We start from the raw sequence: 22543 nt of genomic DNA on the forward strand, positions 1-22543 counted from the left end.
AGTCTATGTTTAAATTTTAAAATCCAAAAGTATGTTTCTAAAAGCATAACGAAGCCAACAGATTAGTAATATCAATGACAATTTGCCTAAGTAGTATTTTAATACTTCTTTAGTTAACAACCAGGTTGTCAGAAGCTCTGCAGTAGTTACACAGTGTGATAAGTTTTAAGAGAAAAAAAATATAATTATAAAATCTAACACTACATAGTGCTTACATATGCCAAGCATTGTTTTAACCTTTTTACATATACTGACAACTTTAATCCTTACAAAAGTCACAGAGATAGGTACTATTATTATTCCCATTTTTTAGATGAGGAAATTGAGGCATACACCATTTAAGTACAATGCCCAAATTTATACAGCTCACAAAGCTGAAGCAACCTGGCTTCACAGAATACTTTTAGTGACAAAGCTATACTGCCTAATATAGAATTTCACATGGCTTTTGAGTCTAAACTTTCCACTATCACTGAAAGGAAAAAAAAAAAAACAACAACACTCCAGGTGTCCAGTTTCCATCATGTGACTACAGAGTATAACAAGGTGAGAATGTCCTAAATATGAACTTCTAACAGGAAGATAGTTACCCACTGCCAGCAATGCAACTGAAAGTTTAAATTGGTATATTAAAGACACTTCAGGACTGTCATTGTAAAATCTATTAATCTGTGGATTTTACAACGGTATTTAAGACTGCTACACAAGTAAAAATGGTATTACCCTTAAGCAACTCTTTTCTTAAATCTTTTGGACACTGACTCTAAAACTAATATTTTCCTCCTTGCTTTGGTTACTAGGAAGCTCACATGGCCCTTCTCTAACAATCTTAAGGAACACATTTGTTGTATCTGAATTTAACTCCAGCTTTTCCTTTGGCCTAATTTATGCATCTATATGTTTTTAATCCTGTTATAGAAATATTTTTCAACCACTGTGAATAAGATTGAGGTTTTAGAAATAAATTACATATATATGTACACAAGCCTCAAAACCACAAAAACTTTTACACCAAAGAACAAAAATAATCTATTAATCAGGATCCCTTGATACATTTTAGACAATATACTCATGTAAGAAAAGAGACTATATTTGATGGTTAAAAACTAGGGTTTGAGTAGATTTCTATGTCAAAATATTATTTGAAATTGTGTTTAAAATAAATGATATTGGACAATCCCATTTTTATCAGTGTGTTTACTTAGCAATTCTTAAAATATGATCCGGGATCCCTGGAGACCCAAGACCCTTTAAGGAGGTTTTTGTGAAGTTAAAACTATTTTCATAAGATATTATTTACATTTTTCACTCTCATTCTCATGAGTGTACAGTGTAACATAAGAAGCTACATGGAGTGAGAATATCAACACACAGCTAACAGAATGTTCACTTGATAACCCTGTATTCTAAAAAATGTTTCTAACGTGATAAATACTGATAAATATAACTCATAAACAAAAGGTCTTTGGGTTCTCAATAACCTTTAAGAGTTGTAAAGGGGTCTTGAGACCAAAATATTTGAGAACTTCTGGTTTAAACAATGAATGAACTTGCTATTTTCCATTCAAGCACATTTGCTAGTTTTTAAGAATTTCAAATACTAGAATTAAGAGAATTTTAAAAGACAGCAGTTTTAGAAAAATGACCAAGCAAATTCAAGACATTCTTATGAAAAAATAATGAAAAATTTAAAGAGTACAGAGAAGTATTAAAAGATTTAAAAAGAATCTTAATAAGAACTTTGAAAATATGAGCATCTGAGTAACTAAACTTAGTGATAAGGTATAACACTAAGTGCTGCCTTAAAAATTTAAGGAGAAGCTTTGTTCCTCTGCAGCAGACTAATGCAAAACCTCCTGTAGTCCTTTCTTTTAGCAAAGAGTCAACAATTAGGAGGGATGGCAGATGGAAAATGTTTTTCTTTAGGAAAAAAAACAAAACAAAACACAACCTAACTAAAGAAAGTTTCTAAATTAACTAAATAGTTGCTAAAAGAAAGAAAAGGCGGTTTTAAAATATATTTCCTTAGTACACTTAATACTCTTATTTTTCAAAAGGATAAATCATTTAGAAAAAGAAATGTACCTGAAAATGGCAGGGTTGCGGACATGCTTTGGATCCAACGCTTCTCCCTGTATAAATTCATAGCACAGTCCATTATTGAAGGTACAGTAGAGTTGTGGTGCACAGCCATGAGCCTGTAACACTCGGAAACTCTTCACTTCCTCATCTCGATCGACTAACAACTCAGTCTTATTGCCATAAATTCGCACCAGGACTACATCTTCCATTGTATTACCCACGTAACAGCCAATAAGTTTATTTGTGATTCCATCTGTGAAAAGCTGTCCAAAAAGAAAAAAAAAATAGGGGAAAGGCAATTACATATTTTTAAGGAATTATGAGATAACTTGAAAATTAATAAATACTAATTAAAAGAAAATATCTTTTTAACATAAAAGAATTTTAAACACAATTTTTCCTAACGTCTATAATTTTAATTCTAGATTTAAATGAAAAGGAATTCCACTCTTTACTGTCTTGCCTTTCATTCCTACAACATTATCTTTCTCGATCCTGAAGTGTTAGTCAATCTCCAATATTCCTATACATTTTTTTAATAACTTATTACATCTCAGTCTGCCTTATACTGCAATTAGAGTGTGTGTGAGTGTGTGTGCTTGTGTGTGTGTAGAGTCTCTGAAGACAGGGACACTGTCCTCTTCCTAGCATGGTATATGACATAAGAAAAGGTTTTTAATAATGTTCATGAGTTTAAACATACAAGTATCTACCATAATTTAGAGTATGATAAATCTCCAACTTAAAAAAAATGAATTTTAAATGCTAATTTTAAAGGTCACTTAACATGCATTAGAAATTGTTTTTAAGTATTCGGGTTGTAATTTAAACTTGAATGCTAAGCTAAAAAAAAAAAAGAAGGGCAACCTTAATTAAAGAAAAATAAGTAAGTACAGATTTCTACAATATTTTCTAAAAGGAACTTCTGGGACTTTTCAAGAGCATTAAGTCAAGTACTTCAAGTCCTTTTTTTAGCTCTGAACACAAATGGCACATTAAAAAGCAAACAGATACTACCAATATTAGTTCTCTACATCTATTCAAAAATTCTAACTTTCGTTTTCCTCTTTATTAATTAGAAACCAAAACTAACTCTTTTATTTACCCAATTATAATTAAGAGCTTTTGGAAAAAAGGGACAAGTGGTAAAAGTGAAAGTAAAAGTTAAAGACATTTTTTTCTAAGACAACTGGAAAGAAAAGGAAAAAAGGACAGAGGATAACTTTTAAATGTATACACATATAACTTATGTCTGAAAAACAGGGTAAATGTTTCTATTTCAATAAGACTGTCGTAATGATAAATGAGACCTGAAAAAGCTTTGCATCTTCAGATGAAATTTTGAAATAAAGTATTTACTAAAGTTAATATATGGTTGACAAGTTTTTATATAATGGTTTTTTATTATATATAAGGCTTAACTATTATCTTTATTCACCTAAAGCAGGTAAATAGAATGAGCTAATGTAAAGAGACTTATTCAGAATATCTGTATTTTTATAGATATTTTAAGCAGAGACATAAAATACTGCTCTCCACCTAGATTTCAAAAAGACTGTATGTAGGAAGACACTGACAAGAAGCATATGCATTGAAATTAAATGCCAATGATCATTTTATTAAAATCTGTGTTGAAAAGCATGTTGTTTCTTATTACAATGCCATATAAATTCATGGTATTCTGTAACTTCTTCAGATGTCATGTAGAGATAAAATATTTCAATTACTGTAATAAAGAGTAAAAAAACATTCTGAAATGCTTATAAATAACACTATACTCCTCAAATGCCAGGACTCAAATTTGTTTTCTGTATCCTCATAGCAAATAGTAGGTGATTAATACTTCAACAGTAGAACCTATACAGTTACCAACATTGTCTTCTTGATCTAGTTTATAACAAATGCATTCTCTCTCTTGCCTATAGTAATAAACTTCTTTAATAGTTCCATGCTATATCGTACATTTATGTGTACAGAAATATATATAAAGACATATGCACTTAAAAGAGCTAGAGATAGATAAGATTACTGAATAGAGATTACTGAACATCAGACACTGATAAAGATAATACATAATCAAAACTCCAATGACACTGTTCCTAACTTCTCAATCATACAATAGGCACACACTTGCAATGAAATGATAGTCACCATACATTCCTAGAGAAAAAATATATATGTGAATAACATAACTTCTTATATATAAAACCATTTTATTATAAATAAGCATAAAAATGTCTGCAAAGATATTTAATAAAAATATGAGGTAGTTTAAATCTTCATTTCTTGTTTTCCTGTTTCTAAGCAGCTTAAACTTTTTTCTATTGGCTTATGTATGTTTTCTCACTTTTTTTCTGCAATGAACCTAGTTTACAAGTGAAATTAGTGAAAAGGCATCTAACAGCTAGGAACCAATCTGGCACGCATAACAAGATCTTGAGGTTCTACTGAACGTAGTAAATAGTTTCAAAGAACACCTACATCAGATGAGACCACTCTGTGGCCATAATGGATCAAGACAAAAAAAAAATCACTGTAATCGTGATTTTAAAGAAAAATTAGAATTATGAAATTTTGAAATTTTTCTAACCACAAAAATGACCTAACATCCCCGTATTCTGGCTAGTATGAGTGACTGCTGTTCCTTTTCTAGTCACAGCTTTGGCCTGGCTTCAATCCTCTAGTCCTATACGTAGGATTAAGATGCCCACAGAGTCACAGACTTATCCCACTTCCTTCCTCATATCACCTAATCCTGAAGAAACCCTTGCTTCTCAGAACTCTCCCCCAAATCACCAGATAAACCCAAATCCTACATTAAATCCTTTCTAACAGCTACTTACTGAGAGCCCCACCATTCCCCACGGTGTAAATTTTCCCTTACTGCAGTGAGTAATAATCAAACTTGTTCTGCTATAGATGTGTTCCTGATGGTCTCTCGATGGAAAAAACTGACTTTAAAGATGTATGCATAATGCTCTTTGCTCTTGGATAGTTCCCACCTCATACATAAATTTGCAAGTAATTCAATATGCTGAACGTTCCTGAATACACAATTAAAATATGCATCATATACTAGTTAAGTATACTATATACTATACTAGATATATACTAGAAATATAAAATTTCGTCTCGATGGAAGAACAAAACTAATACAAATTTCACGAACCTCCTTTTCATAGTGTTTATCCAGCATTGTTCGTTAAATATTTAAGATATTACCATTTCAGAAGACGAACTACAGAGCAATACTGCTTGAGCTGGAATTCTAGCTGTGTTATTTACAAGCTCAATAACCTCAGGCAAGTCACTTAACCTCCATGTGCTTCGGTTTTCTCACATACAATATATCAGCATATTAAAGTCTACTTTATAGCATTATTATAAGGATTAATGAGTTTAATATACATAAATGCACTGAGAACAGTGCCTGTACACACTAAGCTCTCAACAAGTATATAGATAACTACACATTGAAATTTTAAGACAAGACAAAATAATTCATGATAAAATCATATAATAAAGGTGAATTACTAAAAACTCCATGTTACAGATTTATAGAGTAGCCCTAGATTGCATACTGCACCAGTCCCACCTAACAAATCTTAAAATACCCTCAAAATTCAAATTATTCCCAAATAACTAGGAAAACTATCCAGTGCCTAACAAAGTAAAATTCACAGCTGACATCCAATCAGGTTATCAGTCATGCGAAAAAGGCAGAAAAATACAACCCTTAGTGAGAAGGGGAAAATCAATTAATTGACACCAACCAGAACTGACACGGATGCTAGAATTAGCAGATGTTAAAACAGTAGTCCATAAAAATGTTTTGTTTTCTATAACAAAAAGTTAAGCAGAGACACTGAAGATAGGAAAAAGACCAAACCCAAACTTCTCAAGATTTCGGAAGTGAAAAATACACTAGATGGGATTTAACAGTAGCTTACATAGTGACCCTTCAAAAAGACAAAGCAACAGAAACTATCCGAAACAAAATACTAAGAAAAAAAATTAGGAGAAGGAGAGAGTAAAAAAGAGAGGGGAGGAAGGAGGAGAAGGGAGGAAAGGAGAGAGGGAGAAAGCGCATGCACACAAGAGCATCTGTGAGCTGAGACTGGACTATATAAAATTTGAGTCCCCAAAGAGAAGGAAAAAAAGAGAACAGAAAAATTTGTTAAAGATATCACAGCTAGAAGTTTTCCAAATCTGATATAAAACCATAAACTCAAAGATCCAAGAAGCTCAACAAGCCTAAGCCCAAGAAACAAGAAAACTACACCAAGGCACAGCTAAATAAAACTGCTAACTGGTATCTAATGATACCGATTCATTTTGTCTTCTACCCACTCAGGCAAATTTCAGAGAGTCATCCTTGAACCCTCCTCTCTCCTCTCCATCCCCTACATAAAATTTTCTTCCTCAATAATTCTTAAATCTGCTCCTGTTTTTCCATCCCTACTTCCAAAACCTGAATCTAAGAACTTGTCAATCTATTGGCAGTATTTTAATAGCCTCACTGGTCTCTTATGCCAGTTTAAACACTTTTCTGCCTCCTAAAAAATTTCACTCTTAATACTGCCACCTGAATAAACTTTCTAAAATACAAATATGAACATGATGACTGGCAATCTTCAAAATGGTCCACAATGCTTAGAAAATGAAGGTCAAGCTCCTTAGGACATCTAAATTCCCTTGATACTTCTAAAGTTATCTAGTAATCTACCTGACAAATTCACCCTTCTTTCCTTCACCTCAAACTTCTAACTTCCTTTAAAATTCCAACATGAGTTATCTCTTCTAGGAGAAAATCTCTAAACTCAGGTAAGGCACAAATACTTCTCAAAGCTTGCTAGTACACAGAATTCACCAAAATGCACTGTAAATGCTTAATTATATTTCCCACTCCATATTACACTCTGAATTTTTCTGAAACTTGGAACATACTGAAACAAGGAAAAAAATAAAGGCGAAAAAACAGGAATACAAAACACATGGTTCAGAAAGAAGGTAATAGATGGTAGAAAATCTCAACTATCTAAGTAGTTACATTAAATGTAAAAAAACTAAATCCGATTAAAAGACTAAGTATGAAAAAAACTACATATGCTGCTTTCACAAGAGTCATACAAGAGAAAGCTGACGTAACTACATACCAGACAAAACAGACCTTAAGGATATATTTCTGAAGATAAAGAGGGGCATTTTATTATGATAAAAGGATTGATCGAACAAGATATAACTATTTTAAATCTACATGCATCCAATAACACTTCAAAATAAATATACAGTGAAACTGACAGACAGAATATATCCCACAGTAATTGTTCAAAACTTGAGCACATCTCTAAAATGCTAATTTTTTTAAAACAGGGAAAAATCATTACGTGTACAAAAGATCTGAACAACAGAATTTAAAATCCCACTTAACTGGCACACACAACGCTGTACCCAACAAGTCATTATGCATCCTTTTCAAGGTTACATGAAATGTTACCAAAATTACTATAGCTTTGTTTATAAAGCAAGCCTCAAAAAATACCAAAGGATTACAATCATTCAGATAGTTCCTCAAACTTCGATGGATATGAGCTAGACATCAATAACACATATCACACATACACACTCCAAATAAAAATGATTACGATGGTAATTTTTATGTTATTTGCTTTTTACCACAACAAAAACGAATTCTCCTATCGATTTGAACCAATAAACATTGAAATCCATGATGTGGAGAAAAAAACACAATGATAATTAGATAGTGTTCTGAACTTAATGATAATAAAGACATCAAAACTTGGGGGTGCTTACAGGAACAAGTAAACAAAAATATTAAAAATTAAAAAGGCAGAAAATTAATGATCTAAGCTTCTGGCTCAAGAAGCTAAAACTAAAACAGCCAATTAACCTTCAAAAAAAGAGATCAAGAAGAAAATAAAAGGCCAAAATAAAATCTCAACAGGCAAAATATCATTCTTTAAAAAAATAAAAATAACTTCTGAGCAAAATTATCCAGAAAAAAACACAAATTATCAATCAAGTGGACTTCACTACAGACACATATTATAAATAACTCTTCCAAAAATAGAAAAAGAAACACGTCCCAACTTGATACCAAAACATATTAAGGACATTACCAGAAAGGAAAATTGTTATAGACCACTCTCTCATGAACACAGTTGAAAAATCCTAATCAAAATATCAGCAACTGAAACAAACAATATATGAAAAAGAGAACACATCACAAACAAATGGGATTTTACTCTAGAATGCAAAGGTTTTTAACATTCTAATAAAAAGTCAATGTAATTCAGCTCAATAATAGAAAAATGAAAAATTATACAATCACAATACAGAAAAAGCACATAAAATTCAACGCTTTCGTGATAAAAATACTTAGCAAACTAAGAATAAAATGAAACTTCCTTAATCTGATATTACGTCCAAAGAAAACCTACAACAAACATAACCCTAATAAAGTAGTGAAAATGTTCTCCTTGAGACTGGGAACAAGAAAAGGATGCCCACTACCACCTTCTATTTAAATATTGTGCTGGATGTCCTTGCCAGTGCAGTAAGACCAACGACAACAATAAAAAAATGCAAAATAATGAGAAATTGGCTAAATGCATGATTCCCTGGCTGTTCCCATAGTACCTAAAATAAAAAGTAAAAAGTTTTAGGGTGGATCCTGATGCTGCTCTGACCCAGATTCCAACCAGTCCGATCCAACAACAGGCTGCTAACCTCAGAAATATCATAAGAGAGAAATCGTGCTGAATAGCAGAAAACTCCATTAGGACCTCAGCTTACCAAGATGATTTAGGCAGCAGAGGGACTCATTTTGGATCAACATAGCTAGCTCCCTAAAGAACCTTCTTCACTAATATGGCTTATAAGAATAGTTAAGTTAGGAGCAGTCTATGGTTTGAAGACCATGGCATGGTTTGGGCTAATGTAGAATTAATTCACAGCTCACTACTGAACATGCCTAAATCGCTGTGACAAACCCAAACTCAAAGCAACCTGATCTCAACAAGACTGCTAGCCTGGTAAAATAGGTTAAGAGCAGCTAGAAAGTTTATCCTGAGAACTGTCCTGTTACCTCCTTTGCATGCTAAGTGTAACACTCCAGATGAAGTGGCTGATATGCTGCATATATATGCAGGCCATACCCGACTGGTTTTATATAGTACCGAGAATATTCAACCACTTAATGTGCCCTCCCTCCAGGTCCTAGTGAATATTGTGATATTGTTCAGGATGCTGTATTCGATTTGCTGTCTCAAGTTTCCTTTTATGGATTTTAGGGATGATAATAAAATCAGAATTGTTCAAAAGAAAGCAGAAAAAAAAAGGGAGACGGCAAATCTATTGGTCCTAATACACTGGAAGTTTTCAGTGGTTATGGAAAAACCAGATGAATAAAGACACTGATAGGGTTAAAGCAAAAGTTTTTAATGGAGCATTATCAGAAATTGGGTGGACTGATGGAAACTGCTATTGGTCTTCCAGTATTGAAGGGCTCCAGGCAAATCCTAAACAGAAAAGCAGAATTTTGATATGTATTTATTGTCTAGAATGACCAATTAACTACTAAATTCAAATGAATGAGCTTCCTCAGGCCAATAAATCTGTAAAGATAAGTTTTGACTATTAAGATAATGGCTACTAGACAAGCCAAAAAGCCTAAAAAGGTGGAAAATAATACACATCAATTAACTGGGTTTTTTTTGGAGAAACTAGTGGATTCCACCTTCTTCCAAAATAACAAAATTAAAAGCAATGTAATAACAAATTACCATTTTCATGTATCCAGCTAGCAAAAAATTTTTATTTGGTGTCAGGCATTGGACAAGGTATAAGGAAAAAGATACTCTCCAATACCGTTTTGAGGAGTATAAATACATCTTTCATGACAATTTGGCAATATCAAGGTGAAAAAAACAGCATGATAGTTTTATGTGCCAACTTGGCTAGGCTATAGAACCCAGTTATTCAAACACTAATCTAGATGTAGCTGTGATAGTATCTTGTAGATGTGGGTCACGTCTATAATCAGTTGACTTTAAGTAAAGATGATCATTCTCCTTACATGCATGAGCTTCCAGACTATAAAAGCAACACTTAGATTTTCCTAAAGAAATTCTGCCTCAAGATTACATCAACTCCTGCCTCAGAGTTTCTAGCTTACCAGCCTGCCCTACAAATTTGACTTAGCAACCTCTCAACTGTGTTAGCCAATTCCTTGAAATGAATTTCATATATATATATATATATATATATATATATATATATATATATATGGAAAACCCTGACTGACACAGTTTTTAACCTTTTAATTCCATTTATATGAATTTACTAAACGAAATAAGACAGAAAAAGTTGAGAACCATAGGATTTCACTCATATGTAGGATATAAAAAACAAAGGAACAAAACAAACAGAGACTCATGGACAAGGATGACAGTTTAGTGGTTATGGAGGGGGTAGATAAGGGGAAAGGGGGTCAAATATATGGTGACAAGGAAATTTAACTTTGGGTGGTGAACACACAATGCAATTATGTATATGACATATTATTGAACTGTACACTTGAAACCTATACAATTTTATTAACCAATGTCACCCCGATAAACTTAATAAGGTAAGATTTTTTTAAAGTTTTCCAAAATATATGTAGAAAAGCCGTTCATTGCAATATCTCTTCAATATCTAAAAAGTAAAAACAATTCAATATTGTTTAAAAAATATGGGGCAGAATACATACACCTACACAGGAGGATGTCTAAGACATTATCTTAAAAAGCAAGATACAAAATAACTTAGTTATGTATATAAAAGGAATGTAGTTATATTTACTGATATTGATAAACATAGGTTGATATATGCACTGGCAAATTCATAATTTGCTAATATAAGTTCAAAAGAAACGGTTCACAAAATTATCTGTGGGGATAATGACCTGGAGTTGAATCAAGTTTAATTTTCACAAGTATAGCCCTGTATATGTTTTAAATATTTTAAGGGTACATATTATTTCTAGTTTTTAAACAAAATCAAAAGGTTTAGATAGAATATGAGCCTTTCTAATTCTGTTACATTCTTCAGAATTTTTTAAAAACATCATTCAAAAAATAATTAAGTCACATGACATTTAAAATGACCAAACACTATGTTCGCAGTTATCAAGAAATCAGGCAATACCATACAAACATGAGAAAATGGTTATAAAAGGCTTTATGGAAAAAGAAATACAAAGCTATACATATAGTATGATTAAAACTGTAGTATATATATGGAAATAGAAGGTAATAAAAAACAAGTAATTTTTAAATAAAATATGCATAGAAAATGGTTTTTCTACTCAAGTTTTATAATCTTTTTAGTAAAACTAATTTTTTTCATGTTCATATAGTCCCTTGTAAAAGGAAATTCATGTATTTAGTATTTTATTTTCTCACAGTACTGACTTGCAAAAAACGACTAATTCAAAATATTCTATTTAGTGAATTTAAAAAAAAAAATTGCTTCTGATTACCACTAGAGGGAAAGAGAGGTTAGGACCAGTAAGGGTAATTGAGATATTCCGGGTTGCTAGTAATATTTAATTTCTTTCCCTGGGTTTGGGTTACACAGGTATTTGTTCCACAACAATTTATGTTTATGAATTTTTCTATATGTTTGTTCTATCTCATGATTTTTAAAAGGGTGATAGAAATGTATCTATTTATAACCCATCTGTTATATCAAAGAGTTAAATAACTCCTTATAAGATAAAATCTAAAATATAGCTTGATTCCTTAAGTATAGATCTTCTGTCACTTCCCTATATTTGTCACACTCACACACCCACACACCTCTTAAGCTTCCGTCTTCCCTCACCTACAAGTAATTAACAAGGCCTGCACATATATCTTCTGAAATGTTAAATCCATCCCTTATTTCCATTCCCAAGGCTACTGTTCTAATTAGGGTCCCAGCACCTCTTATCTGGACTAACACAACAGTCTCTCCTAGATAAATGCTTTCTCCAACATATTATACAGAAATATACTTTATCATCTAATTCAGTGCATGCTAACTAAACACAAGCTCCCCAAAACAATACTTACCTTATTACTTGCAAGGCTCTATGATCTATCCTATCACATACCATTTCAACTAATCTGTTTAAAACTGTAGTGGTTTCCACCTACTATATTGATTTAGCATCTTATTAGTGTGTGGTAACTACCAGTTTCAAAACCAATGTCCTAAGTGACCGTTTACTCCACAAATAAAAACATTTTCTTCAACCAACGCTGCCTACATTGTAGCCTGCCACTTCTCTAAAAAATACATGATTTAACTCACCTACTCAAAATATTCAATGGCTTCCCATTACAGCCTAGATAATAAAACACCTCCTAATGAGGCACAAAATCTTCATATTTAACCACTCCCTTTCTTAAAAATCACACTTCTTGTTCACACTCCATTCCGCCCCAAATATTCAGTCTAGCTTTGGGAAAGTAGTTTTCTTTGTCTAGAAATGCTTCCCCATTCCACTTGATAACTTTCCTTCAAAGCTTAGCTCAGATACCCTCCTTTATGAAGCCTTCTCTCCTACATTCTCCCATACCTACCTTCTGTTAGTTAGTTGTACAAAGTAATACCACTGAAAATTAGCAGCATTAAGCCTAGTACAAAAAATACATGTCACAACTACTGAATTTTAGGAGCTCACAATTCTTTCAGATCAAGTTTTCTACTTATAAATGATGGGAAGGGAGTGGAAGGGGAGCGTTAAGAGATGAGAGGAAGCATGCAACACTAAAATATTGCTATATATAATATTATATATTTCGTTTAATTCTCAGGATATTCTATTAGTAGTAAAGTAGTAAAATTAGTATCAGTAGTAAAATTACTATTATTAGTAGTGAAGTAGTAAAATTCAACTATTGTAGCAAAATTCTATTTTCTACTATTCAACTAGTTTCCCACGTAGACCATAATCTCATTTTATAGAGATTTTAAAACATAACAAAGGTTACAAATGGCTGGAATCAGGATTCAAAAACCATCCTCTTTCTACCACATTATGCTGAGACCCCAAAGAGTGGTTAAATGGTTTGCTTCGTCCAAGTCACACAGCTGTTAATAACTGAAAATGAACTAGCATGTTAGGCTCCTGTCTTTTTAGTCACATCTTAATAAAATACATGGAAACCTAACAAACATTATATACCTCTTAGCCATAGCCAACACTCACTCAAATGTGTTTTTATTATGAAACACTGAAAACAAAGAGAAAAGGAATAGGAAATAGAAAATTGGACTTAACATTGATATTAGTTATGCGGAGTAAAAACTATGATCCCTTATATATACCTAGAAGACTCAAGGTTCCTATAAATACTATATCCTTCTGGTACCCTTAATATACTACTTAAATTTACCTAAGACTTTTCAAAATATTCTATCATAGAAAGTAAGAAACAAACTCATCTTTTTAAAAATGAAAAGGAAAATTATTAAATTAGAACACTAAAGGAAACATAATTTCATAGAGCAACTGTATACATTTGGTTTTTTATGTAAAATTAAAAATATCCAATATTAAATATCTATAATAAAATAAAAGGGGTTATAGATTTTTAATAGACTGTTTCAGTAACTATCTCCAGGGAATAGGAAAACTGCTATGTAACTACACAACCTAACACAAGTAACTAGTTTCCAAGACAGTGTATGTATACTTAAATAAAATGAAGGTTTCCAAACTATGCATTCAAAAACATGCAAAAACTTGGTAGTACAGCAGAATAATATGCTTTTTACACATTCTTGTGTAACCTTTACGTGTGAACAAAATTTGAATGTTAGTTCCAAAAACACCATATTGTGATTATTTTCTTATTTGTACTGCACATGTGACTGGGAATTTCAAAGAACAGACATGTTGTTTGTTTTTTGATTTGGGCATCCACTATACAGTAGGTACTCGGCAGCAGTAATAACTATCATGAAAGATAGCATTTATTTCATTCTCACAACCCTTTGAGGCAGAAGCATTTGCATGCATCCATTTTACAGTTAAGGATACTGAGACAGAGGAAAGTTAAGTAACTTGACCAGGATAACAAACCTAGTCAAAAACAAAGCCTGGACTCAAAACCGATACTATATTTAAATACCATGCCCCTGACCACTATAATATACTATTTAATGAAAAACTAAGTTAATATAAGGTACCATATACAGAAAGTGATCTCATTGCGATCCTATAACAAGAATAAATGTTAGCTTAAGGTCTTTCTACCCTTCCTGTTAAGACTTTCCCAGCATCTATATAGGTCCCAAGTTATAAAAAAAAAATTCACATAGTGACAAGCTAATGAAAAAACACTGTCCAATACTGCAGAAATAGTCAGAGACAACGTACTGGACTATTCCAAACACTGATTCATCAACTTTTTTAAAAGGAGAAACAATCTTAAGTCTTCTGAGAATTATTCTGTTGCCTAATAAATCTCACCTGATTCCTTTTCCCTTTATACAAGGACTATCCAAAGAACTGGAGATAAATCTTCAGCTAAGATAGGGAGTTGTTACATAACAAAGGATATTTCTTAAAGGAAAGTTGAAGTGAATCTCTTTTCTAAAATAATGTCTTATGTGTAAAAACGAATACAAATTTATGTTCAGGAGCACTTAAAATCTTTTTATGGGTCAAAACTTTTCAAGAAATTAATTTTACACAGAAATGCTATCCTGCCTTAATCATAATGTATGAACATAAACTTTTCTTGATCAAAGAACAATAATTCACAAAATGGGTTCTCATCCCAGATCTGCAAGTTCAGTTTCATTAAACATAAAATACATGTTAATAGTCTACAACTAGCTCACTGGATTGCTGCTGGGAAAATGTACATAAAAGTGCTTTATAAGCAAAATATTAAACAGAAAGCAATGCAACTGGTATTGTTGTTTATACTTACTCCAACTACACTCCAAAAGAAAAAGCTCACCATTCCTTCTACACTTTATTCTTTTACTCTTGTATAGATATAAAAATCAAATAATTAAATTTGTTAAAACCCTATCTAAAATGAGATATATCGTTGCATGTGTCTAAGTTTTCAGCAAAGACTGGCCTCTATCATTCTGGCTGCATCAGTCTTTTTGCTTGCTTCTAGCTTTCCTGTGTGTTCTGAATAGTTCAGCTGGCAGAAGTAATTGCCAGGTGAAAAACACATATTACTAGAGTAAGCTTCTAAGGTATGTTTAAAGCATATTTTAAATTACATAAAAATTTTAGAAAAAAGTGAAAAGAATTGGGCTATATATATTACTGATACCGACTGTTTTAACCTTTGTATTATGATACATACTTCCACTTCTGACATATGAGGTGTGATTTTTTTCTTTATACTTCGAAAGAAACAAAAGCAAATTTCGAAAAAAAATTCCCATTGAGATTTACTAAGTAAATCTTGAAGCATCATAAAAGCAGAGTTTGTAATCATCTAAAACGGGGGAATCAAATCTAAGTTGAGATGAACCACCATCAGTTTAGCTTAGTCTTTGTCCCAGCTTCTGGATCAAAAGCTTTGCTTACACATGAAGGGAATGTATTTCTAATAATCATCCTTAGCACAACGTAAGTGGTAGAATTTACCTTCACTTACAAATATGTATATTAGAAGTTTAGTTTGTAAGTCCAAAAATCTTAAAGTCAGAAGATGCTACACAGAGGACAAAATTCAATCCCACGTACTTGCCAACAATCAAAAACAGAAAGTTTGATGTTACCATATTTTTGTCTCTTTTTTTATCTATATCCTGATTTTACTTCAGTTTCACCTAAAAAAGAAAAAGTACTTACCTACCTAAATGGTTGTTTGGAGGCTTTAATAAAAAATATATATAGATAGATAAGCTAATCCAAACCTGGCACATAGTACCTCAGGATAGCTATTATTACTGTTCCACAGACAAATACAGCAACAAAAACTCCAATTTTCAAAGCTTCAAATTCAAAATCTTTGCTTAAAAAGTAACTGGTCTGCCAGTATCAGAGGCTACCAGGACGTAGAAGGAAGTAGCATGCTTTTAATTAATGTTTAATTTATAACTGACAGAATACAAATCATTTTAATAAAAAAAAAACTTTCTATAACAAGCTACAAATAAGTTAAGAAATAATGAACTAATTTATTAGTGTCAATTTAATTTTCCTTAATTAAAGGAAATATATAATTAATTTTTTTTAATTACACATGAAAATCATGTTGGACTCACTATATCCTATATAGTTGGCTAATAAACACTACATTAAAATTTCAAAATTTTTGTCTAACATTGTTCCAAGACATACGGGTCCTTTTAATCTACTCAAAATTCTTCTAGGCAGTAAGATCTAAAAGTAACACTCCAAAAGGCTTGTGTGTCAGAACTGTTCCGGGCCCTAGGGTACTACTATTCATGTTTTATTCATCTTTGCATAGCTACTTAAGCAAAAAACCTGAGATACTATTAATAACGCTGCTGAATAAATATATCAGTCAACAAAACAAGACGAATGATTTGGCTACTTCGAATAATGGTCTTAACGTTATTGCTCAGATTTGAAACAAACACCAAATATCGTAGCCTTTAAAATTACCGACTTTGTTTTGTAATTGCAAAGGGAAAGGAGCTTCATTTTCGTATACGGTTCTTGAAACTCCAGAAGTTAAAAACAAATGCAGTATTCAAAACAAATTTCATGTATATAAATCATAGCTTATCAGAAAATAGAAAACGCCTAGATTCTTAAAAATTTGTTTTCCCAATTGTTCTTATCTATGAATACAGTGGTTCAAGAAAAAGAAATATTCGCAAGCCACTGATCATTCTAACATAAGATACTGTTAATTTCACTTATACGACTAAAGAAATTCTCTAATACAGATCCAAATGAAACAATGTTTGTAGTGCTAAGAACACAATTAAGTAATGCACGACCACGGTTATTTGGAATCGACTACTCTCGCCAATCCGAGGATTTCAGAAGGTAAAACGCAGGGTGAGGCATAAATGGAAGTAAACTGCTGGGGGAGGGGAGGGAAGGGAAAGGAAAAGATCAGAGAGGATTAATTACTGCATTATTTGCGGAAGAAGAGACGGTTGCTTGGGCCGACTAGCGAGGACCCCTTGCAAGGAGGATGAAAAGGGTCCATTTTGCATTTAGAATGGACAGAGTGGGAGGAGGGGCAACTATCAACAGGAATCCTCCGAGTGGAGAATGGGTGCGTCACTTACGTAGCCGCTTCTCGACAGAAAAAAATATGCCCTCAGGACTACCTCAATCAGCAATTGTGAAAAGAAGGGGGAGTGACCTTCCTCGGCTTGACTGATATACAGGATCACTACTTGAAGGACTTGAGAGTCGTACTCGTTGGTTTTCCCCTATTACCGGGGAATAGAGGTATTGTGAGCACCCCCGGGGCGGCGTTAGGGTTGTGAAAGACGCAGGGCTGAGGTGTGGGCGTTACCTGTAGGGTCACCTCCTGAGGATCCCAGTGCGGCCGCAGGTGTTGCAGGAGGCTCAGGGCCCCCTCCCGGCAGCGCTGCTCCTCCTGATCCTGAACCGTGACATCCAGCTTGGGGACCTCCGGGGAGCCGGGCGGGACGTGGATGTAATTGGCCATGGCCCAGACGACAGCAGAGACTACGACGACGACGACCGCTACGGCGACCACGAGAACGGCGGGCGCCGACAGGCTGGTGGATCCTTCCGTCCCGGGGCGCCCTCGTGGGAGGGCTGGGGGCGCTTAGACTGACGGGCGAGCGGTAGGAGAACGGCTGGAGGCGATACTCCTGCCGACCGGAGTCTGGACAGCAGCTGAACTAAGCCAGGGCTTTTCACGGGAAAAATTCCTCTCGCCTGCGTTCGACCGCCGGTGGCCGCAGAGCATGCTGGGACTGGCCTGACGCTGGCGTCACGCGCGGGGCGGGGCCTCCGCCTGCGTCAGAGCTGGGGGCCGACTACCAGCTCCGGGCACAATGGACTTGGCTGCTATGCGCTTGTTTCCTCTGGTATTATCGGACAGTCCACCCTGCGTGCTGCTAGTCTGAAAAATACGGAGCTCCTTCTCCGAATGAGCCTGGGCCCTACCAAGATCCAAAAAGCATTGAAGCTTTAGCTCACCTAATCAGGAGGGTTTGGGGGTCTGAGTTTGAGGTAGAATTGAGCTTTTCTGGGAAGCAGGGACACATCCTGAAATAACCCCTGGATCAGCCTCTGAATTTGGCCTAAATCTGGGCAAGCTGGATTAACAAGGTCGCCTTGGTCTCGGACTTGCTGTGTAGTGTACTGAGGACTCCATAGTTGGATTGGCAATTAAATTCCCTTGAGATGTATACTGAGATCATGGTACATAGAGGAACAAATAGTTAAGATATTCGGGTAAGACAACGACATTACTTCGAGATTTATTTTTAAGGTCAGATGTTTGACTATACTGAAAATTATTCAGAGTCGGGAGGGAGGCGGGGAGTATAGTCTGGGATGAAGATGAAAGGGAAGGAAAGGAAAATAGTTTTGAGGTTTAGAGCTAGTCTGGCTGGCTGCCCATGGCAGCGTATCTCCTCAGTGGAACTTAAAACTACTACCTTAAAACTTTTAGTCTCAAAGTCATAGCAGCTATTTCTCTTGATAGGGGAATACTGGAAACTGGATAATCCACAAATAATTTATTAAAACCTCGTGATTTTCCTTATGATTGAGGAAAATGGGCTGAGATTTGCCTCTTAATCCATGTCTCTCGTGTAGCATTTAGGACTTTAGTGGATAGGTTTGGTAAATTAAATCACTAATTCAGCTTAATTAACAATCAAAATGTTTAATTACTTTATTAGCGTGAGTACATTATGATAGTTCAGAAAAAGCTTACCTTTGTAAATCACAAAAATAGCTCACTATTGATAACAGTAAACTGCATAAACTATAAAAGGGAAAAGAAAATATAGTTTTATAATACAGCATATATATTTTTTTAAATCATATACAACAAGAAATACTAGATTATGTGTTCTTTCCAATTTGAAGAGAAATACACTTTCACATTTCAGATCGTATCTCTTGTAAATTGTATGTAAACAGTTGACATTTTAAGAATTTTAAAACTTTTGAATTGTAAAATGGTTTAATAGCAAGTTCTAAAAAGTTATTTTGGGAACTGCACAAGTATATAATTTTAAAGAGGCATCCATTAACAATTAGAAAACAACTATTAACTACCAAAAAATAAAACTAATAAAAGATGTGCAAGACCTTATGGTTGAAATTATATTAAATAAACCATACTTATAAATAAAAGATACTTATAATAAAGATCTGTTTTCACTAAACTAATCACTAAGTATAATGCAATTACAATTAAAATCTCAACGGAGTTTTTCACAGAACTAGTTAAACTGGCATTAAAATTCTTATCAAAACTTAAGATCCAAGAAAAGCTGCTATAAATTTTTGTAGATGAGGGAGCATTGGAGCATAAATTGAGAGAACTTATCCTACCAAGATTTATGAGAGTAACAGTTTACGAATGGGCAAATAGACCAGTAGACATAACAAAGACTTCAGAAACTTTGAATATTACAAAGGCGGCATTAAAAACGTGGATGAAAAAGGGGTGCTGTAATAAATCATAAATTCCTAACTGGGCAGGTCATCGTGGGTAGTCACTCCTCAGGCCTATAACTTCTTCAGTGTAAGGTTTTTAACAAATCCTGTATATTTCGCATCTAAGCTCATATACCAGAAGTAATAACCATTCAAAGGTGTAACCACCCTCAAGAGAGCACATAATCTTGTTAACTATAATCTTGTATCCTATAATCCATTCCCTGCCTTGCTTTTTTCCCACTTTCCTATTATCTTTACATTCTCCTCTTAATTTCAAATGCATAAAAGAAAATGCAAAACTATCATTATTTGGAGCATTTGAGCTCTTGCTTCCTAGTAGCTGTCATCAGTTTTGGCTCAAATAAACTCATAAAAATTCTCTTCAAGTTTGGACATTTCTTATATTGACAAAAATTAGAAAAGCACACGCTAGTCAATAAATGGTACTGGATCAATTGCTATTCATATGGGGATTTTTTTCTATCCCACCTCATTATAAAAATTCTAGAAGATTAAAAAATCTAAATGTTACATGCAAAACTTCAAAAATATATAAGAAATTTCAGTTTTTATCAACTTGATCTATAGCTTCAATGTAATTCCAATCCAAATTCCAGCAAGTTATTTTATGGATATCAACAAACTTATTCTAAAGTTTATGTAGAAAGGCAAAAGACCCAGAATAACAGACATGCTACTTAAGAAGAATAAAGTCAGAAGAGAGAGACATTACCCAACTTGAAGACTTCCTATAAAGCTATAGTAATTGAGATAGTGTAATTTTGGCAAAGAATAGACAAATAAATTAATGAAACAGGATAGATCCCAGATATAGATTCACACAAATATAGTTAACTGATCTTTGAAAAAGGAACAAAGACAATTCAATAGAGAAAAGGTAATCTTTCCAATAAATGGTGCTGGAACAACTGGATATCCACATACAAAGGAAAAAAAATGAATCTAGACACTTTAACTTACAAATTAATTTTATAAAGTTAATTTTACAAAATTAAATGGGTTTGGGTTTGGCAATGACTTAGATACAACTCCAAAAGCACAATTCATAAAAGAAAAATTGATGAGTCAGATCTCATTAAAATGAAAAACTGCTCCGTGAAAAGCGCTGTTAAGAGAATGAAAAGCCAAGCCACAGACTGGGAGAAAATATTTGCAAAACACATATCTGATTTTAAAACATAACTTGTATCCAAAACATACAAAGAACTCTTCTTAAAACTTAACAATGGGAAAACAACTCAGTTTAAAAATGGGCAAAGAATCAGAACAGACATCTCACTAAGAAGCTATACACTTCACAAACAAGCATATGAAAACATTTTCAACGTTATGTATCATTAGGGAATTGCTACTTAAAACAACAATGAGATACCACCACACACCTTTAGAAGGGCTAAAATCCAAAATACTGGCAATATCAAACACTGGCAAAGATGTAGAAAAACAGGAACTCTCATTCATCACTGATAGGATGCAAAATGGTACAGCCACTTTAAGAGTCAGTCTGTAAATCTTGTAAAGCTAAATGTAGTCTTACTGTACAATCCAGTAATCATGCTCCTCGATTATGCAAATAAATTGAAAACACATCCGTACAAAAACCTGTACATGAATGTGTAAAATAATTTATTCATAATTGCTAAAACTCAGAAGCAACCAAGATATCCTTCAGTAGTTGAGTAGATTTTTAAAAACTGGTACATTGGTATCATGGACTGTTATTCAGCAACAAAAAGAAATGAAGGATCAATCTATGAAAAAAAATGGAGGAAACTTAAATACGTATTGTAAAGTGAAGGCAGCCAATCTGAAAAGGCTACATACTGTATGATTCCAAACATATGACATTCTGGAAAAGGCAAACAATAGAGACTAAGATCAGGGCTTCAAGCAGAGGGAAGGAGGAATGAATAGATAGGCCACAGAGGATTTTTAGAGTGGTGAAACTATTTTGTATGATCCTATAATGGTGGATACTTGACATTATGGATTTGTCAAAACCTGCAGAGTTGTACAACACAAAGAGTGAACTCTAATGTAAACTGGGATTTAGCTCATATTTATATTTTTGATTGAGTTCATATTTATATTTTTGACAGTCAGCATACTGCCTTACTGTAGTAGTTACTCAATAAATATAAATGAATGAATGGAAAAAATATATATATATAGGAAAATATAGGATCAGAGCTCTGTGATTGCAAGTTAAGGAAGTAGTTCTTAAATAAGATTCATAAAGCACACACCATGAAGGAAAAGGACTGATAAACTTGAAAACGTTAAAATGTAAAACTCATGATGTTAAATGACAAGACATAAAGAGAGAAAACATAATTGCAATGTATATTATCAAAAAAGGATTAGTATTCAGAATATCACTAATCAGTAAGAAAGCCAAACCACCCAACAGAAAAATGGGCATAGAATATCAATTTTCAGAAAAGGCATTCCAAACAGCTAATAAGCTTATGAAAATAAGGCAATGCAAATTACAACAATGAGATACCATTTCATATCCACTAGTTTGGAAAAAAGTTTGAATTCCGATAATGCCAAGTGTACATTACTAGAAGGAAAGTCTATTTATTTAAAAAAAAAAAAACCTTCGGAGAACATTATTGCAATATTTAATAAAGTCGAAGATAGGCATTCTTTACTACCCACCAATTTCAATTCCAAATATATACAAAAATGCCACACGTGTACACAAGAAAATGTGTATAAGAATGTACATTGCAATATTGTTCATAATAGCTAAAAACTGGCAATAATCCA

The 22543-nt window shown here is 33.4% G+C and overlaps 1 protein-coding gene across 1 annotated transcript in view; it reads right to left on the reverse strand.

The window, feature by feature from the left end:
* ETNK1 (ethanolamine kinase 1) overlaps window positions 1-18049 on the reverse strand; it is a 53090-nt gene extending 35041 nt beyond the window's left edge. The window contains exons 1-2 of the mRNA XM_039882502.1: window positions 17613-18049; window positions 2086-2345 (exon numbers count right to left, since the gene is read on the reverse strand). Of these exons, the coding sequence (XP_039738436.1) occupies window positions 2086-2345; window positions 17613-17768 (416 nt within the window). The 5' untranslated portion in view covers window positions 17769-18049. The remainder of the gene's footprint in view (window positions 1-2085; window positions 2346-17612) is intronic.
* Between the last annotated feature and the right edge of the window lie 4494 nt (window positions 18050-22543).

The sequence above is a fragment of the Pteropus medius genome, unplaced genomic scaffold, assembly GCF_902729225.1.
Source record: "Pteropus medius unplaced genomic scaffold, Ma_sr-lr_union100, whole genome shotgun sequence".
Taxonomy (NCBI): domain Eukaryota; kingdom Metazoa; phylum Chordata; class Mammalia; order Chiroptera; family Pteropodidae; genus Pteropus; species Pteropus medius.